The 21,349-nt window shown below is 39.9% G+C and overlaps 1 protein-coding gene across 1 annotated transcript in view; it reads right to left on the reverse strand.

Annotated features, from left to right (window-relative positions):
* lmbr1 (limb development membrane protein 1) overlaps nt 1–21,349 on the reverse strand; it is a 39,333-nt gene that overhangs the window by 9,123 nt on the left and 8,861 nt on the right. The window contains exons 3-12 of the mRNA XM_013915680.1: nt 20,929–20,968; nt 19,980–20,119; nt 18,040–18,143; nt 10,398–10,524; nt 10,077–10,145; nt 9,361–9,425; nt 9,001–9,073; nt 4,821–4,910; nt 3,603–3,679; nt 3,064–3,141 (exon numbers count right to left, since the gene is read on the reverse strand). Of these exons, the coding sequence (XP_013771134.1) occupies nt 3,064–3,141; nt 3,603–3,679; nt 4,821–4,910; nt 9,001–9,073; nt 9,361–9,425; nt 10,077–10,145; nt 10,398–10,524; nt 18,040–18,143; nt 19,980–20,119; nt 20,929–20,968 (863 nt within the window). The remainder of the gene's footprint in view (nt 1–3,063; nt 3,142–3,602; nt 3,680–4,820; nt 4,911–9,000; nt 9,074–9,360; nt 9,426–10,076; nt 10,146–10,397; nt 10,525–18,039; nt 18,144–19,979; nt 20,120–20,928; nt 20,969–21,349) is intronic.

The raw sequence follows: 21,349 nt of genomic DNA on the forward strand, positions 1-21,349 counted from the left end.
GTGCTGTTACTCGTCATGCAATATGCACCTACAGCATATTAAACTGCACAGCATATATTTGGTGTGCTGCCGTGGTTTCTGTTTGAGATTTGCATTTGTATTCTTTTTCCCTTTCCCACTTTAAGTGTCTTTATCTTGATTTGTTTTGTAAAACGGGCTGCAGGGGAAAAAAGGAAAGCCTGACAGGTTGTTTCATGCCTTTTTATGCAACTGTCATCCCTGGGAGCTTACTGCAGAGCCATGGTGCAGTGCCCTCTCTCTCTTACACAGAGAATTAGCAGCATTAGCAGACAGAATCTGATGTCATTTATTAATGGAGGGAGGGCATGCATTAAGATGGCGTGTGCACTCGCAATAAGCATGCACGTGCGTACACAGGACACCTAGCTTGTGCTGTGCACCTCCTTTCCATTCGTCTTTACATTCCGGTAGCAGAAAGAGTGACAGATCGTGTGTTACTGTGTGTGAAAGAGCGGGATAGGGGTCCATAGAGGGAAGGGTCTATGTTCCAGTCAACTCACACTGCACATTAAGACTGCATATTGAGGCTGATGAGGCCGTCAATGCCATACATACATCTATACTTCACATTCTTACTTTGTACTAAGTTGTTTTGCTTTTTTTAATTGTATTTAATTTGATTTTATTAACACAGCTACACATGCACCCTATGATTAACATATTTCAAGGCAGTCCCGTAAAATATTCTCATATTTTTCATCTTTCGTATAGTCAAAGCCATGTCCTACTCATGCATCCAGTTGCCAACAACCTAATTCCAACCTATAAAAATCGAAACAAGTGGGAGAAGAAACTGTTCAGATCTCTGAAGTTGCTTGTGCCCATGTAACAACCTTGAAACAGCAACTGCGTTTCAAAGTTTACTTTTACAGTCATACTCATTTAATTTTATTTTATTTACATGGTGCCAAATTTAATAACAGTTGCCTTATAGCACTTTAAATTGTAAGGTAAAGACACTACAGTAATTCAAAGAAATCCTGCCTCCACCCACCCACCCCACTAAGTAGGCACTTTGCAAAAGTGGGAAGGAAAATCTCCCTTTTAACAGGAAGAAGCAGGCTCAGGGAGGGGTGACCATCTGCCGCAACCAGTTGGAGTCTGAGGGGGTTTAAGTGACAGACATTTGCAATCCATACATTTCACCGAACTATGAGAGGCTGCCGTCATTTAATCTTACAGAATTTCTGAAATGTAAATATTAAATATACATATAATAAGCAACAAGCAAAGACTTAATATTCACATACATTTCCAGATTTTTAGATAATCTTAAAGCCAGTTATAAAGTGAAAAGGGTGTCTGGAGATGGGAGGTCAAGTTGTTAAATACATGCAAGGATAAATGCGTTTGTATGTCCTCTCTGTGCCTATGTGGACTCTCTCCAGGTACTCTGGCTTCCTCCCACAGTCCAAACACATGCATGTTGGGCTAACTGATAATTCTAAACTGGCTGCAGGTATTCATGTAAGCGTGAACTGTTGTCTATCTCTACGCAGTCGCACCGCGACAGACTGGTGACTAGTTTTGGGTGTATTCTGCCTTTTGCCCCACAACAGCTGGGACTAGCATGACCCGGATCTGGACAGGCAGAAGATGGGTGGATGGATGCAAGCCTTTGTGCATTTGGACAAGGGCAACTTTAGTTGGGTGAAAATTACTGTCCAGCCACAGTAATTGCCTGTTTTGCAAAATAGAGTGTCAAGTGCAGTGGCCACCAAAAAGAAGGGCCTGTAGTAACAGTTTTATTGGTGTCTCTAAGTGCTTGTTCATAAAGCTGTAAATCCCTCTGTCCTATGACAGAGGCAGTGCCAACTTCTCATCTATAGCCACCTCCGTTTCCTCTCTGCTCGTCATCCTTTTCTTTCCCTACTCCTTGTTATCCTTCTCTATACCCATCCACTGCCCTGTAAAGCTGAGCAGTACACTGCTCAGTATTCTAAAGACTACAGCAGGATGCTTAGCTGGAAGGGAAGACAAACACTGACAGGGCACTTCTATTGTGCTCTACTCCCATAACAATCAGGGCCTCATTTGACTTTCCCACAGTCTGAGTCTCTCTTGCTCTGGCAGTACCTTGTCGAGATGTCAAACCTCTCTCTCCCCTCTTATATCACATTCTATCCCCTGTCGTTATCTTTTTCCAGACAGAGGGCAGAGGGAATTTCTGTGCCAGAGGGGCACAGTCTGAGAGTTAGTGGATAAGGTTAAAGAAGCATGATAGATGATCTCATATCAGTATTGATTGTTTTAGGAAGATGAGATGGCCCCTCCTGCTCGTAGATTTGTGAGATCAGAGGTGTGGCATCCATCCAGCTCAACATAAAGCATAAACCATTTAGTGAGGCCATACTGTCAGGGAGGACAGCTTCAAGCTACATGACAAGTGTAATTTGGGGGATTTTCTGCAATGTGTCATGCCAAAGAAAACATCTCTGCTCAATAAAATAATTGGAATGTCGAGGGCAGCTCTGTCAGATGCCCGCGAGATGCAAAATGAAATGAGGGAGAAATAGGATACATTATGTTGCCCCTTTTCAGACAAGAATGCAACCACAACTGCACACACATGCAAGCACACACATGCACGCATCTCTGTCACTGCAGATGAGATGAGATACAAGGAGCTTAAAACACATTGCATGTTAGGCAGAGATGAGAATCTCAGAGCCATTCCACACTTGGTGGAATGGCTGTTTCACAGTAAGAGCCCTTCACTTGCCCCCGTCTGCATTTGCACAAGGGAGGAAAAGCAGCTTATTCACCCACTGAGGGCAGGAGACACATAGCAACCTCATTGAATTTGCACACTGCTGTGAAATGACTTTGAATGAGCTTCCAAAACAAAACCAGAGCCACAACGTTGAAGCCTGATTAACATCTGGTCCAGTCTTTTCTTCCAACGTGCACCTGAGCATATCTGGAATTTGATTTATGTCTCCGCCAGGGACAGGGCAGGCCCGATAGGCAAGCCCTACTGCAGTTTACATTCTAGGTGTGTGATGGTGTGAACGCAAAAGCCTAGTTAGACAGAAGGCTTACTGTGGATCCCTTGGGCATTGCAGTCTCATCTACTAGAAGATAGAGGATGTTCAGTGCCACCAGAAGAACAGAGATTGTCTGCAGACATAGAGGAAGACAAAAATTTGTTCACACATGGTATAATTATAAAAAGATTGATCAAATCCTCCAAGTATCCGGCATCATGATATAATTGAATGCATAATAACAATCTTGTAACTGTAAACTGTGCCAAAATTGAGCTTCTCAAAACTTAAACAATTTGGGGGTTGTGCGATGCACGTGCCATGCCTTGCACATGGCCTTTCTACCTTATCTAACAGTATCAGACGACATAAACAGTATTCACACACTGTAATTTATTTAAAATCACTGTTGTTGTAGGTTGGTATTCAGCATTGTCTTAAAACATCCATTAAACAAAAGTAGTTTCCCCACCCAGACTCTGTGGGAAAAGATGGATTTTGAGGTACCGTGTTACTCCCAGTGGATACCAGCCAGGCTGTAAACGTCATGAGCAAACAGTGTGGGCCTAATGATAGGTCAATCTTAACACTCACCGTTCCTGTGAGCAGGATCAGCATCACTATGGGATACAACAAGTTCTTCTCCCATCCCGATGCCTTCTTTCTTCTCTCTGTGAGGACATGAAAGCGCAACAAAGAGTGAGTTTATTTATTTTAAGAAATGTATGTACGATGAACTAAACTCCTCCATTACACTTTCCACTACTTGTTAATTAATCAGCTCATCAAAGAACCTACTGCAACCACAAGCCCTCTGGCTTTATTTACAGGGTTTGTACCGCTTTGTTTAGTAAAACATATCGCGAGTGTGTGGGCTGAGCACAATCTCAGCTCTCATCGCAACCGCCCCACCTGCAGGTAATATACATTTCATAACCTTCAAAAATTACACTCTTCCTCTGTAATTAGCCACACTCATCATTGCCTTAATTAATGGAAAAAAATAATAACTCCTGGATGAAAAGAAATGCTACAAAATTAATTTTATGATTTATATTTAGGAGAAAATACGTATGCATGTGCTGGGCGACTTATGCCTCTCATTCTTCTAAGCCAGATGAAACATTTCAGCTTTATATGTACCTCGTATTTCAACGGCTCATTCATCATGTTTATAGACTTTGCTGACAGCCCATGGACCACAGGCACTATGTCTTACAGACATCAACTGTCCTCTTACAATGTGTATTTGACTGCCCTTTAGTATTTGCTATTTTGACTTCTTTCTCCATTTCCAACCTTGTTACTCCTCCTTATTCTCAAAGTGCATCCACCCAGCCTGCCCAAGAAGTTTGCCAAGTGCACTTTATATGCACCATCCTTCTAAATTAATGACATCACTAAAAGGCTTGGTACAATATAAAGTTTGCATCTTGTCCAATATCCTAAGTGCCTTTGTGCTCTCCTACCCCTCCTACCCTGCTCCCCAAAAGGCTCAGGCTTCATTTATAATATCCTAAAATGGATGGGAAATTATCAGGCAGTTCTGGTCCAAGTCCAAATTAAGAAATTAAGGCAGATGAAGAGAAAGCGGCTGCCTGTCAGCAATATGCAAAAAGCTAAGCTAACGTCTGTGGCATATATCTCCGAGATGCAAAACAGAAAATGAAGAGAAATGATGCATATCATTTAAGGAATAAAACCAAGGGAACAGAAATAATAATAATAAAAAATAAAAATAAAAAAACTCAAATGAAAGGCAGCGAGAGAGACAGCGAGAGAGTATAAAAACTACCACATACACATACTTACCCAATTTATTCCTCTGATTTCTAATATTGTCCAGTTCTTTGTTGAGCTGGTGAGCAAAGCTCCCTCTGGTATAAGCGTGTGTGGAAGACCCTGTGAAAATAAAAATATTCAAAATGTCTGAAACGTGCTGTATGAGCACATGTTGTGTAGGGATAATATAGAGCTATGTTTCTTCTCTTAAAATTTTTTATTTCACAGAAGACAAAGAAAAAAAACGATGCCCCTTTTGAAAGGTTTGGCTTTTTTGCTTTGTTAAAACAACCTAAATGACTATCAACAGCAAAAATAACTCACTGTTTTTGATTCAGCTATAATGTTGTTTAAACAGAAACAAAGCTCCTCTTTTGGACACCATAACTTGGAGAAAAAAAAATCTTCTCTTTTCTTTTTTTTTTTAAACTTCCCTTAAATACTTAAATAGACGGAGAGGATGTTAACCTCTCCCTGTATTCATCCTACCTCAGCATATGGTATTTGACTTGTCTTTATTAAGCAATCCCATCAAAACAAGTAATCCTGCACAGAAAATAACAACGTGATCTCAAACAAGTAAAAATAATCTCTTGTGTCAGGAGCTGTCTAGCACATGCCACAACTGGTTGAGTGGGCTGGATAAGACAGCAAGGGATTCTCCAGGAAAACCACAAGGCCAGCTCATTTAAGTCTAATTTATCTATTTTACTCTGTTTTCCTTCCAGCTTGACGCACTATCACAGAGGCCCCTCGAAGCCAAAGTGGAAGAGTATCCATTTGCATCCCTCGGGTGATTGGCAGATCAAGACCAATTAGTTCAGTGTTACACCGTTACTAACGTGCAATAAAAATACCATCTTTCATCTTTGTTACAGGAGTGAAGGACCAATCACTTTGATCAGACCTTCTTCTTCCCTCTGTTATTATGTCACGCCCTGTCTGGATGGGTTTAAGTAGGTAAGAGGGTGAGATAGACGCAGAGGTGGAGAGTTAGCAGTCTATGCCCGTCTAAGGATCTGAGCAAGGGAAAGTTTGAACCCTCCAAGCAAATACGCTCGGAACACAACAGGAAATGTCATAGATAGTTCATAGATAGTTTTCTTTTTTCCAGAGACAAACTGAACACTTTGCCTCGGGGGAGCCAAATCTGTTCAGCTGCAAGTGAACTTATCCTTTACCTACGTGCACTGCGTATTTGAACAAGGCCTGACGCATCACTGGCACATATAAATCCTTGCTGAAATTTAAAAAAAAAAAAAAAAGCATCCATCCAAAACAATACTTTACACTGAAAACAAAGGACAATAAAATCGATTGTTCAAAGCAGAGAAAGGGAAATGCTTAGATTTTCAACTGCAGTATCTTCAATGACATCACAGCAAACCGAAGTTAAATATATCCTTCTACTCCTTCTGCTGGCAGCGTCAAGTATAAGACTGAGTTACAGCAAGGCAGAGATGCTGAGTGGGGCTTCTGGCAGTCAGGAAGGCCTGGAGTAATTCAACATATCCTCTCCAACCTTCTCCACAGTCAAAAAATTACGTCATTCACAAATATGCTAAACACCATGCTGAGACAACAGAGGCACTGGCAAGGTCATTGTGCCGCATAGCATCTGGACGAGTGCTCTGTTTTCAGCACATCAGGGTGGTGAGAGGGCAGTCTGTACAAGTGTGTGCATCGCTTTGCCTGTATTGCAGTATATTTATGTGTGCCTGGTGCTGTTTTAATATATTCTGTTCTTCACTATGAAACTACTGAAACAGTATATAAACTGGTCCTTGTAAACTTTGACAAGCACAAATACAAGTTTTTTTTAGCCTCTCACACATCTACCATGTGTATGGAGACCTGCAACATCTGGCAGTACAAAGGACAGTTTAGGATTATGAAGCAACAGAAGTGAAAGGCTTGTTATGGAACTAAAAACTGAATCAAGTTACTTTCTGTAACTGAGGCAATGCAATCAATAGTGTCAACAGGACGTTTTATATTTGCCGTGTCTCTCCGACATCATAAAAAACCCCCAAACATTTATTTCTGATACAATGCACCATTATTCTTGAACCTTGGTTCACATTGGCTGCACATAGCAGCCATCACTGGGTGCTCCTTTTGAAGCAATGTTGATGGATCTACAGCTTTGACTTCTATATCTGGAATCTGAGAAAACTATTGTGAAAACACAGTGTACAGGAATTAAGATATAAAGACCACTGTAATTTCTGCTTTAGCACAACAGTAGCAACAGTGATGATAGAGACGAACAAGGACTTTGTTAGGAATTCAACTTTTTGAATGTCAACTTCTTGAAACCCATCTATTAGTTTTTGGGGTTTTTGTTTTTTTTGGTTATAAATGGAATAGTTAAAAAGCCCATCAAAGAAAACACAGATTACTGGTAATCAGACTTTATCATTGGGGTTTGCATACAGAGATAAACGAGTGGAGTATTAAAGTCAGTATCTCTTGCTTTGCTCTGACCTTTTTTTTCTTTAAAGTTTGAACATAGAGAAAGTTGAAGAGCAGCGAGAGGAATCGCAGGCTGACTCCATCCTGACTTCTGTGTCACCTGACTACTTGTGCAGTTGGGATAAATTCATCACCCTGTATATACATTTAAAAGCAATATAGTAGGGGTGCAACAATGTGTTATTACTTGTAACAATTGCTAAGCACCATCCATTTTTTATCTGGACATTCTCCTTTTAGGTTCATTACGCTCGTTACAAGAAAAGCAGACACACATTGCTAATGAGCCGGTTTAAACCACAATGTCGTGATCAGCAACACATAAACTACCAACATGTCATTACAAATGGGCAATTTCATGCCACAGGAGGACAACAAAGGACCAGACATGTAAATAAACATGAATGCATCAACTGATTAGGCTCAACAGTCCACATCTACAAACACAAACTTTCTAAGATGATAATTTATTAGAGAGGCCTGATGCAAAGCGGACACCGGTGAAGCAAGAAGACAACATTGCTCGTCTTTGGAGTGTGTCCCGTGAACTGTTCCTGACCTGCTCTCTACTTAATGCCCTGAGCAGATCAAAGGAACCACGCTTAGACGTTCAGTTGCACCCAACTATGACCATGAACAATGAGTATTTGCATGTGCACATACTTGCATGCATATTGTATCTGCATAAAAACATTATGTCTGATAAGCAACGCTTTAAGCTTCACTGAACATTCCCCTTGCTTCTCTCTCCAATTCCCACCTCTCTAACAGACAAAAATGAACTGCAGCTTGTCCTTGGTACACATACTGGGATGTTGACCACTGTTGTTTGGTTTTTGTTTTTTTTTTGCCCCACCGTGACGTGTAAAGATCAAACAGTCCTGGAGATGATAAGGAACAGATTACAATTATTCTATCAGGTAGTTCAAAGCAGGGCACTGAGGAATGAGCCCTAAGAAACTGTACGCATTGGTGGCACTCTATGGAGGTGGCCGGCAAAGCGTTCAAAAACATGTGTTATCTAGGAGTGATCTCGCTTACCTCCCGGGTTTAAAAGGACACTCCTTTCTGTTCATTTACTCACATCTGTACACTTGGTTGCGTGCTTGAGTTAATATTAAAGTAGGTTTTGGAAACTGGCCGAAATACTTCCTGCTTTTTTTAAGATTATTTAACGTCAAACAAGGAATTTGGGAACACAGAAAGCTGGACGTGAAAAGGAAATGCAGGCTAAAAAAATATAACATCTTCAACATTCTTCAACACTTCAAACTTTCCCTAAAAAAAGCAGCACAAGGCTCCCGGTGTCCTCTCAGAAGAGTTATGGCTCTTTAATGTCTACAGCACCAAACCCTTTCGTGAAAAATTTCATTTCCATCCTATTAAACAGGCTGCCATTCGAGGCCTGACATTAAATGTGGCAATCATTTCACCAATAATGGCAGCGGCAGTGGATTTTCTTAAGTGGATTCTTAAGAAAAACTTCCTAAACAAAATATGGTCCTTGCCATAGTGGCTGCTTTGACCTTAAGCAGAAAGTTATGAGAGTGTGACGGTGTCAGGGAAAAGCCAGTGACAAGTGTGTGTGAATTTTGTGAATGTCTGTGTGTGTCTGTGTGCCTAGCTGAATTTTCAATGCTAATTGATTCCAGCGTGGCCTACTCCATCACACCCAATAGGGCAGTCAACCCCTCCCCTCCCCTATAATGTGCCAACACGTCTCCCACAGACATACCGTTTAATCTCCTCTGAAGGGTTTCCTCCTGCAAATGGATGCAGTAAATCTGCTCATCCAGGTCCTCAAGGATCTAAAGGGGAGAGAGCAGAGTAGGAAGAGATGAAATGGGTTATAATTAGGCCCGAAGTGGGACTGGAGCAGTGGCAGATGGGAAGATGAGTTGGTGATGTATTTGTAGTCCTCTGTTGTGATTTTAAATGGCTAAATGAGACATCTTTCAGACAAGAAGAGCAGACTCGAGTCTGTCTGTAGAGACATTTTTTTAAAGAAATCTGAACAACAACTGTTTAATAAACTCTTTTCCATCGACTCAACTTTTAGAAATGCAGTAAATACTTCATCCAAGTGATTACTTACTGTCGGCTTCACTAGCAACTGGCCCATGACGGTAAACATCCTGGACAACCCCACAGGAGTGCACACTACACAGGAGACAGGACAATGCGGTCAGTTTGTTTAAATATAATAAAGGCATGTTTCCACATATAGGGTCTGGAACTTTTAGTTCAAACTTTTCAGAGGAAGTATAAAAAGTATCCTTTAGACAGTTGATTGTCCACAGTGGACACCAGGCGGCGACTCCTATGGTTACAAAAACACTTTCAGTTGTGCACAAGTGTAAAAGAACAAAGCCCTCAGCTTTCCCTTCAGTAACACTTCACTAATGCTCCTCTCTGAGGAGTTCATGTCAATAGATTTGGTTCATACTGAGTGAAGCACATTCTAAGTTCTAAATTATCCAGGGTATGCTCAACTTGGCCATCAGAAGAGGGCCACCCCCATGCCTATCACATTCAAAACACCAAGCGGGCGATAGTGAAAATCTTCAACTCGAGGCTTTGAGTTATAAACCTGTGAACCAAGTTAACAGGAGTTTATACCCAAAAATAACATACAACCTGCCTAGCCTATAAGGGTGCTGAAACCATGGTGGAAAGACAGAGCTTTGAGGTTTTCTTGTTTGTTCAGAAAGGTTTCTCGGACTCAAAGTTTTAGGTACTTTGAGGGAAAACACTGCTCATAGAGATACATTTTCTATTTGCATCATTTCGTAAAATTATAAACACACTTACTTAGTAAAAGGAGTCCTCCCATCAGAGAAATACAGGAATAGAGGTATGGCAGGTAGAACTCCCAAAGATCTACAAAATATGTAGACTTTTAGTAAAAATGAAACTTAGGAACAGCTCAACACTTTGGAACAAGCCAAGATGTGTGTTCATTGGAGTTTTAGAGCTGCTAGAAATCTGATTTCCTTCCTAAACAAACTCTCAGCCTAGATTCATAGTTAATGCACAGTCAGATTGTTAAATCCTAAAACTATTCCTTTATTAAAAAAACAAAAACAATGGGTTTAAAATGACCAATCATGTAGAATATTACAAAAATCATACCATAGAGTGACTCCATACTGGCTGCATCATTATCAATGAGGGCTGATGCCACCCACACAATTCCAAGAATGAGCAATGCCAGGAGAAAGAGCATCACAAAGGTCTCCAAAATGCGTGCTTTAATGCCCTGACAGGAAAAAAAGCAGGAATAAGAGAGAAAATTATTTCAATTAAAATAATGCATATAAAATCATAATGATGATACACAAAAGTTATATTATCAACCATGTCAAATTTTTACGTTTACATATACTGGCCATTACAAAACAACAAAATTCACACAGGACCCAAATTCCCAGAGTTTTAGAAATATTAAATTTAGATTTAGTCAGTCTTTTAACTAAAACATTATTTAGTTTTAGTCATGGTTTAGGCCTCAAAATTCTTATATTTTAGTGAACTAAATATCTTAAGATTATTGTAGACTAAATCTAAAGTATAAAGTGCAAAAGTTTGTTTTATTTTTATTGGTGAGAGTTGCTCTATGTGGTTTACAAAGTGTCTTATTTTCCTCAACATCAAATGTGAAATGTGTCCATATGTCTACTATTCTCTTCCTCCCATGCACGGGACCATGCATGTTGGCGACTGATCAAATTGTGCACATTTAACCTGACTGCACGATTACTTCTGATTACTTCCAAACTCGTCCCGCCTTTCTACACACATTGATTAAATCTGATTGGACCTTGTCTCTCCATTTTCATCTCGTTTTCAATTCGTCGACTTAAGTGTGAATACATTTCATCATAGTTTTTGTCCTAGAGCATTACTTTTTTTTTTTTATGTAGTTGTTTTCGTTAAAAGGAAGAAAAAAAAAGTTGTTGACAGAAACTATACAAAAATTTATAAGTCAACAAAACAAACACTGGTGCTTACAAAATATTTTCTTGGGATGTGCGTTTTTGAGCACACAAAAGGGCACAAACATGTCTCAAAGCTGACAGAGTGCTTCCACTTAGTGAAAAGGTGAAAGACAGAAGATGTGTCAGAAAAACATCAGAAGGTAATTTGCCAGAACGAGTTGGTAAAAAAAAAAAAAAATGTTGGAGAGAGATGACAAATCTGTCAAATATGGTCTTGGTTCCGTTATGGCTATGACTGCTAACTGAACTGGCACGTTGGCATTTGATGACTTTATTCTTCTCTGGAGAAACAGGATTGATGCAGGGGTATGAAGAAACCTTCTGTGTGCTCTGATTCAGCCAAAAGCACCAATCAATCAATGGACAACATTTCAATATCAGCAGCATAACACAGCTAAACATGCAACCAAAACATCAGCATGAGCTACACCTGCTGAGGACCACACTAAAACCGGGGAGCTCAGAAAACTACAAGATAATATTTCAACATGATGCTTTGTTTGACCTTATATGTACCATGTAGTACTGTCTCCCACATATTTCTATTTTGCTATAACCCACCTCTAAATGAAGCACTAATATGGTTCTCGTTAATTCAAGCAGAACATCTGTAAAACAAATCTGTATAAGTGTTCAAATACTTTGTATAATCAGGAATAAACTTTAAAGGAGCTAGAAGTGCTGTTTCCTACATTTCATATTGAAACACTGAACATGATTACTTTTACAGGAAACCTCGCTTCCACCCCCCCTCCTTCACTTAAACTAAACAGCATCATTTCCATTCACTCCACACAAACATAACATAAACGCTCTCATCCACTCCTCTGTAAAACAGCTCGTTTATATACACATATCGTGGTCTATAAAAATGGGTCCAACCAGGGATGGTGGTAGTAGAGGTAAAATTAAAAAGAGGGAGGAGGGGAGGGGTTCCTGGGGTGTTGCAAGGAGCATGAAGCCTGGCTGGGTCAGCTACTGTCTGCGATCAAGAGCAGACCTCCCATCTGGGGCCGATTAGGAGCTCCCTTAGCACCACAGTCATGTCTCAGGCCGTGCAGAAGAGAGGGTTTGGGGTAATTTGGGTTTTCCGGGTCACAAACTGCTGAGTGGTTAATAAAGTCCTCCTGTACCTGTTCACACACAGTTTCCATAACCTCCCACCCCCGAGAGCTGAACTGTCTAGCACTGCAAGACAGATTGGTACTCTCAAACGTCAGCTTAGGCTACCGGGCATGGGATAACAAGGGCTCTCTGCTTTTGAGCATTGTTTAAATTAGGTACATACGAGTAATTTGTTACCAGCTAACATAATGGCTGTGTGGGTGCTGTTCAGTATTTGCCAACAGGTACACTCGCTGTGTGGCTGCTGTTCAGTATTTGTCAACAGCTACATGGAAGTCTATGAATAATAACGAAGCCTATTTAAAGAGTGGAAATGGCTTTAATTCTTGAGATTAATTTTGGTTTTTTTAAATGGGGGGCAGAGTTATTAGTTCCTCACAGTTCCACACACCTGACCTTCAGCATCTGCATTTTAAAGTGGAAATACTTTAACATTCCCTTACTACCCACTCTACAGCTCAATGTGCCATTGTGCAAATATGCATTAGTCAGATAGTCAATATTCATATTTAATATTTAATAAATGTGATCCCTACACTTTGCTACCAACCCACTCAGTATATATTTACTATAGTAATGTAAGGAAGGGAGTTTCTTTCTAAGATTTCATTAATTTTCTGTAGTAAAAATCCCCTGTAGCATCCCTTTGCAATTACTGAGAAATGACTCCCGCTTCTCGCCTTCTCTTGCGGTGTTATTCTGGAAAAGCCTCTGGGGTCAGTGTAGAATTTTCTAGCATGGCAGAGAGTGAAATGGGCAGGGTCTGGAGTGCCTCAGTGTGGCCGAAGTGGACACTGCAGCCACAGGTAACGTTAGAGGGGGTGGGACCTTTAGTCAGCACGAAATAAGTACTATGGAAAAATACAGAGCCTTAATAGAGACATCATGGTGGTGACATATAAGTGAACTACGCATGCCTTTCTGTTGTGATATTTAGCAATGAATTTATCAGTCAATTGAAATTAATAGGCTACAATTACAGTAACAAGCTGACATAAGCACACATTTTGCTGACCTTCTAATGCTCAGTGTCTGCACGTTATATCGATGTTGCAATCAAGCACATCACAGATCAGCTCAACTGTGCAGTCGGGAGCACGCTAAACACAGCTGAATAGAAAAGATGGAGGAGATGGAAGAGAGAGAGAGACTGGTGGAGGAGAGGAGTCAACGTCTGAGCATATCGCGTTCCCTAGAGGTAAGAGAGGTGAGAGAGGAATGCTTTCAGGGACTTCAGCCACGTCCCTCACGTGGTCTCTTAAGGATGCATAAGAACAAGCAGAAACCACAGGCAGGACGTGTGTCCGCTCAAGCGCACCAGTCCACCTTAACAAGATGTCCAGGCCATGCTGAAGGTGTATTCCCTTTAGATATGTCTCTCAATCATTTATAAGACTCAAATCATTACCCATTCAGATCATTTAGGGCAAAGGCAATGCTTGTCACCTCGCTTACTATCACCCCTGGTTCTTGCTTCGCAGGAAGAACGATCCACTGTGTCAAAACCGATTTGGCGGGTCAAGAGAACGGGGGACACTGAGAGTGACTGATTTGAATGGTTTTATTGATCCATTTACATGCATGATATAGCACAGTGAAAGTTCTGCTTATGATCACACATTCTTGCAAGGAAAAATGTAGCCCTTTGCACCTCATTGCAAAATATGTGGTTTAAAAATAGGAAAATCCAAGTCAGTCATCATCAGTGATCAAAGAAAACTGTCAACTGGTGAAGGAAGGGTGGAAAAAAAAGAAAAAGACTGCGCCTTGGCATCTAGAGTGCCCGTTGAAAGTTTCTATTCTTGCCTTTCTAAATGTGTAACTACCTCTAAATATAGCAGCTCTGAAATATTCAGCATCCCCCGATCCTCACACTGACATCGAGTGAGGGGCTGCAACTTTGCTTGTACAAGACAAGGGAGATTTTCTAAGAAATGTGCGTAGTGGCCAGAGAGGAAAGTAATCACTTCATATGCGGCAGCAAACAAACATGCATGGATTGATCTACCCACACACACAGAAGCACACAATCAGACAAGTTCATCTTTCTCCCAATCCACCCAGTCACACAAAGCTACAGAGGGCTTTGGAAATAGTTCACAAGCTTGTTGCCTGGTGTATTCTGCAGACAAACTAAAGCCAATCTTTCATGACCCGTTTCCACTTCCAAGTAAAATCAAGTTGCAATCAAACACAGGACGAAACTAAGTTGGCACAGGAGTTTCCTAGTCGCTGTGATCATTCCATAACAGGTCAGCAGGTGATGGCAGAGATCATCCAACGGACCATCCTTCTGCTCACTGTCAGGGACGTGTGCAACAAGGGCCAAGAGTATAATAAGTGAGGAAGGGGGCAGGGTCCTTTTCACTTCCAAGCAAAAAGACCTGCCCTCTTTGCTAAAGACATGCCAGATGCTCAGGGACCTTATTAGCGTATCCTTCAACCAGTCGGTAGCAGCGCAATGACCGTGTCAAAGACAGAAAGCAGAGGAGAGGGACACTGCCCTGTAAAGCTGCGCAATCAACTTCTAAGGACTCCTAAGACTTCTTAATAAACAGGGCAGAAGGGAAATGGCTGGTGTCAAGTCATATCATTCAAACCACAGTGAAGCAGCTTATCTGTTTGAATACAGATGCTTAAGAAAACAGAATCGTTTTAATGAATAACATAGCTTTCAGTTGTTTGTCAAGTCTCCCTCTCCCTTTTGTTTTTTTGGTTGTTTTTTTTAATCATCCTATTGTGGCAGCACCTTGTGATTATATAAAATCCTTATATTAATAAGAATTCAAATAGATGACTGCTTCCTGGGTTTTGTTAAGCGGAAAGTAGGGACCAAGCACACCTAATAACACATAATACTCTACCTAACTTAACCCACAGTGCAAATAAAGCTGTGTAACCAAGTCAACGTGAGTTACAGATTACTTTAAAATCTTCAAAAACAGCTACAAAATCAGCAGAGACTCAGTTTTGTTTCAGAACTTTGCATTTAGATTTGAAAAACTGAGTCACGAGAGGAGGGGAAAATCTCGCTTGCTCGTTTTTACAATTCCTAGCTCAAGCTAATATGTCGCCATGGTAACGAACATTGTAACAGGCAGCTTTAGGGAGACATTGTGACCTTAAAGGAAGGTATGTAAACACCACTTTATATTCCCCGGCTGGCCCTACCAAAAAGAAGGCCTGGGAAAAATGTCTGCATGTGCAGGAGATTTGAAATAAATATCCAGGCCCCTATTGTGGAGCTCCAACAAAGACGAGTATCTTAGTAACACCACACGGGTTTACTCGGCGAGACGTTTTCTCTTTCCCCTCCTCCTCCTCCTCCACAATAAACACACTTCTCATCATCGGCGGGTTAGGGCTTAGGATGAGATTGATGAGGAGTTTCTTTAACTACCAGATGAAACCTGTTGGCCCTTTGCTGGGTCAGTCAGGGGGTCAGACTCGTTCCAACTCGTTTGAGGATCAAACACATTTCAATACTGTGGGGAAGACCAAAAGACTATTCTCTGCAAAGCACGAGTTCCTGTACAAATCCTGTTTCACAGACTTTATGCATGCTTTAATAATTGTCACTTATTTTGGTTGAAATAGAACAGGAAGTTGTCACCATCAAAACCCTTTCCCTTGATTTCACTGTTTTTGAGTAAATATAGCGCTGAGATATCACACTCATCAATTATATCTATTAATGTGATTACATTTCCTTGATATAAATAGAAGACTGACTAAAGGTTTATGTTGATGTCTTCAGTCTTTGTTACAGCATACTGATCATCTCAATAAGGATGACATGTATGGTTCTCATCATTACAATGCCACCTATTGGTGGTGTGGAGACAAGTAACAGAGAGACAATAATGGCAATTTTCTTTTTTTATTTATCTAAATTCCTTTGCTAATGCTGCAAAAAAGAAAAAGTGGACAATATTTGATAAGCACATCACCAACAATGTAGTATCTCAATTTCTAAATATGATCAGAACCTAAAAACAAACTAAACAACAACCTTTACTTGCCTCAGTGATGCAGCTCTTCTGCAAAGATTTGAGAACACAGCAGTAAAGCGGTAGACATTTTACAGCAGCAAATAAAGCTAAATCATAACATCTGACATCAAAACCTTAAGTCGCTCTTGATTCATCCACAATTTGGACAATTTGTTAAACTATCAATCATTCAGGTGACAGAGCCTCTAAAGAGTTGAACATTAAAAAACAACAACATTAAAAAAAAAAAAAAAAAACATCTTTAATCTGTTGGTGTCTTTTAGTACATCGTCAAAAGTAAACACAGCCACATGAAAAGGCTGACTTACGACGTTAGAAGTGAAATTCATCATTCACTTCATTTCCGCACTCAAAGGGAACTCGCAGTGCTATAACATTAGCCCAGTGGGTTAAAATGCCACATAAAACCTTATGGCATAGCAGTCTAATGCTGTTATCGGATAAAGGGATAATATCACATTATAAAAACACAGATCTGCTTTTACATTTATCTTGCTGTCGGCTCTATAATTCACTCTGCAGGCAGCTCGGGCTTTTTGTTTTGTTTTTTTGGAGGGCGATTAAATGGAGGAGTGGGTATATCATTTCCACCCTTGCCTTAGCACAGAACCAACAAAATATATACCTGGAAGTGCAGCTCAACACTGAACAGTACTTCCTCTAGGCACATTTATGGAAGCTGTATTGCAAGAAACAGTCTTGCTGAAATGAAAAAGAACAAAAGGGAGAAATGTGAAAGAGGCCCTCATCCTGCTTCCTACACATCAGGGCTTGCCCTCTACTGAAGAAATCCAACCGAAACAAATTAGTGGGCTGAGGAAGAAAAGAACTCGCTATACACTACAGTACAAACTAATTTTTATGTGCTTTTGCCAGGAGGGACATAAACCAGAGAGGTTTCAAACTGTGACACAGGATAGAGGCGTATTAAAAGTAAATCTTTGGCCCTCCATTTTGCAAGGCTCTATTGTGCTGTCATGTTGCTGCGACTTTATGGACGTTTGGAACACGAGCCCCCAGCCCATTTTTTGGGGGGGGTAATCAATTAAACAAGGAAGTTCGCTGAGCCTTACAACTCGATTATTAGCTTGTCCTTTTGAAGTTTTATTTTAGGGGGCTGGGGAGGAGGTGACAAGGAATCAGGCTTTAAATCAGTGGGGCCGATGCAGCAGTGTTGAAGCGTTTGCAGCCTATGGCCATATTGAAAGGGTTTGTCAGGATGTGGCACTGGGTGAAGACCAGATTCAGACTTTCATGGTTAATGAGCTTTTTGCGGTGGCAGTTACGGTCAGTGGCATGAGTCAGGGAGAGGGCAAGCACTAAGCACCTGCTGCTGCTCTGGTTGCTAAGAGAAAACCTCTTGCATAGGTATTAGAGCATTCAAATACATAACAGCCTAGAGTACAGTACCACACAAAATTTTACTATGAACTGTTTTTAATGACTTCCAAGTTTGTTTGTTTTTTTTAAACCAAAAAAAAATTGTCCAAATAATTTTTTGTAATGAAATTCTACCTTGTCCATTATTTTTTTAAAGGCATCAATAAACATGTGTTACAAAAAAAAAATTGATATTAGAACAGTTGGATAGGTTGGCAACTTTTTTCTCATTTTTAGATAAAGACCCATAGTTTGTACCTTTTTCGATCCTGCAAATCCCTCAGACTCCAAAAAGAAATAGGCAAATGGCATCAGGACGAAGAGGCAAAGATTGGAGAACAGTGACACCAGGTTCCACAGACCTGCAGTAACCAAACAGACATATACAGAGACAATATATTATTTAAAAAAATGTTTCATTATGAAGGGGACATGTGCCAAAGATTCATTCACAGAGTTTCCTAAATTGCAATTTAAGTTAAGACAGTTTTGTCTGTTGAGTGCCCTCTTGGCAGTTTCTAAGTCATGGACTCTACTGCCACCTGGTGGATACTTGAACATCAAACAGCCTTAACAGAAGCAGGTAATTAGCACAATAATTCTCAATCTCAAATGGTTTAAGGGGAAAAACAAACTGGCTTCTTTCATTTGTTAGCACCCCATCTGGTAACACATCTATTCTTTTTTTTTTTGTATAGCAAAGTCATGTTTCAACAAATACAAAGTTTCTCAACAGTCATAGGAAGCAAACTGTGTCAGTGTTTGTACAAAGAGACCACATTTCTTATTATCTAATGCATTATTTGGCTTAATCAAAGCTTTAACTTACTCTACAAAATTCTAGCACATAAGATATTTTTAATAGGTTTCACCTTTTTTCTCCCTTTATAAACATCTAAAAATTCTCAAAGTCAGCATGTTTTCTTTTAGTTTTAGTGCAAACACAATGGAACTGAGTCATGTTTAGACTTTGTGCACCAAAGGACACTTAATGTTATCTTTTCTACACAAACATAACCCAGATAATTAACATCATTGGTGTTTAAATCTTCATAATAAGATGTGTAAGGTGAGTGAATAACATACACTGTCACGTAGTTACTCTGAGATAAATGAATGTGTCACCATAAAAGCGCATTAATATGTCCACAAATTGAAACTAGATACACTGTATGATAGAGGACTTTATAGACTACAGGTGTCAAAACTTACAGCTGTGGATCTTCATACTACACCAAAGTAATTTATCTACTATAGAAAACATTTTATGTGCATTAACAAAAACTTTGTTTATTAATTACTGGGCATTCTTGGCATTCTTTTTTGTGGTATTACACATTTAATCCTACAATTTAAACCCCCAAAGTTGTGCTGACAACTTTGTGATACTGTTTGAACTGCATATTTGTCTCTTATATTAAGATATCTCGGAGTATAACTTTAACACTGACAGAAAGGCAAGTTTCACTGATCCAGGTTAACATTCCTTCTATAGACAGATCCCGTTCGGATGCTATTAATGTTGATGAGTCACCAAATAATTACTTAGTGAGAATTACTATAATTAGTTTTAGAAAACTCTATTGTCTGGATTTATATTAATCTCTACTAGGAACTCCACAAAAACACAATAAGTACACTCTTAGGGCATTTTCACACCTACAGTTCATTTATGTTGGTCCGAATTAGTTGGCGATTCGTAATTTGTTTTTTTTTTCCCAAAAAGAAGAATCCAAGCAAACCAAATTTCATCACTACAAACCATGTGAAAATGTTCAGTCTACTTAATGGCCAGATGTGTGTGGAGTGGGAGCAACAAAGACAAATGGAAGATAGAAGATGCTGTGTTCTGGATGACTGGTGAACACGGAGAAATGCTAGCCTGTACAGACCACATCTATAGTACATTGCTGCATCACAGAATGTTTTTTTTTTAAACCTCAGACTTGCAATGTACAACTAGTAGCTGATCCAGACTGAGGTTGGATCACATTCACACCACATCTGTGGTTAGTAGTCCAATGTAATGTACACAGAATGTTAATGAGCACAACTTTTTTATCCTGACATCAATGTGAAAAGCTGAACTGACTGTTATTATGATCAAATACGCTGGAAGACAAATTTTCTTTACAGTGAAGTATTTCATAAACAAAAAGAGAAAATGAAAACTGGGATAAACTGTGTGAACTACTGACCGTGAATGAGGGAGCCATTGAGCCACTGAATGTAGTAGTTTTGGGGGAAGGAGAGCAGGATCTCATTACTAATGATTGAGAAAGGCAATAAGGAGACGGCACCACCCGACACTGCCAGAGTGAAGGTGCACAAGTACAATCTGTAAATGTAATCAACACACAGACATAGACACACGTACAGACTCATGTTAGGGCAATTCCACATAACAACACCAAAAGGAAAAATCGTTTACTTACTGAAAGATTAGATTAGTTTAGATTATTGTATATTCTAAAAAAATAAAAATAGGCCACTTGCATCAAGTGGGAGTGTGTCACATGGATAAACATTTCCAGCAAGCAACATATTAGCTTATTTAGAATCAGTAGCCACTTAAATAAAACTAAACCTTCACCACCTTTGCCTTAGTCCACGAACAACAAAAGGCATAAACTGGGTATTTTTTCACAATATAGTGTCCAGACTCTGCCCAAGGCAGTGACCAGCTGCTCAGTGGGCCCGACACCCGTTCGCTAAAAAAGCATGTTAATCAGGCATGCTATCTATTGTGTGCGCAGGACCCTAAGGTACCATGTCCTCCAGCTGGAAATAAGCAGGCAGGACGAATGCGATGACAGCAGTCATACAATGAAGGGTGGATGTAAGATCCTAGCTGGAGTGATGTGATACCTTCATCACTGATCTAGAAAATGAAACCATTTTTGAAACATACAGATTGTTGGGGAGCAAATTTATGAAAACATTTTTCTGGTTATTAGTAATTAATGATTATTTTGCTTAAGCTCGTCTTCTTCTTACTTTCTACATTAAATGAATTAACGGATTTGGACGCAGTAAATTCTGAATTGCAGAAAATTCATTTAATTTAATTAAGAAAATTAATGGTTAGCATCTACAAATAAAGAATTTTTTTTTTATTTTTGTACAGAAAAAAAATCCCACACTCACGATATTCTGTTGACAACAGCATCTTCATCCTCGTGGTCATCTAAAGAGGGAAACAAAAGTCCTTCAGTTTCAAGGAGAAATCCTGAGTCAGACTATAGACTCTGCAAAGACTACACTGTATATGTAAGTACAGCAGAACATAATCGAACACAGGTCATTTCAGCTTTGTAATACAACAGATTCCTCAAAGCACTTTACGGTACATTATGATGTAAAGACCCCACAATGTCAGGAAATCCCAGCAACCATATAATTCCCTTACAAGAGAGCAATTGGTGATGGTGAGAAAAAAGAACTTAATTTTAATTTAGATTCAGAGAGGCAGCTACAGTGGGGCAAAAAAGTATTTAGTCAGCCACCGATTGTGCAAGTTCCCCCACCTAAAATGATGACAGAGGTCAGTAATTTGCACCAGAGGTAC

This window comes from Pundamilia nyererei, unplaced genomic scaffold (assembly GCF_000239375.1).
Source record: "Pundamilia nyererei isolate P.nyererei 1_Seehausen unplaced genomic scaffold, PunNye1.0 scaffold00007, whole genome shotgun sequence".
Taxonomy (NCBI): domain Eukaryota; kingdom Metazoa; phylum Chordata; class Actinopteri; order Cichliformes; family Cichlidae; genus Pundamilia; species Pundamilia nyererei.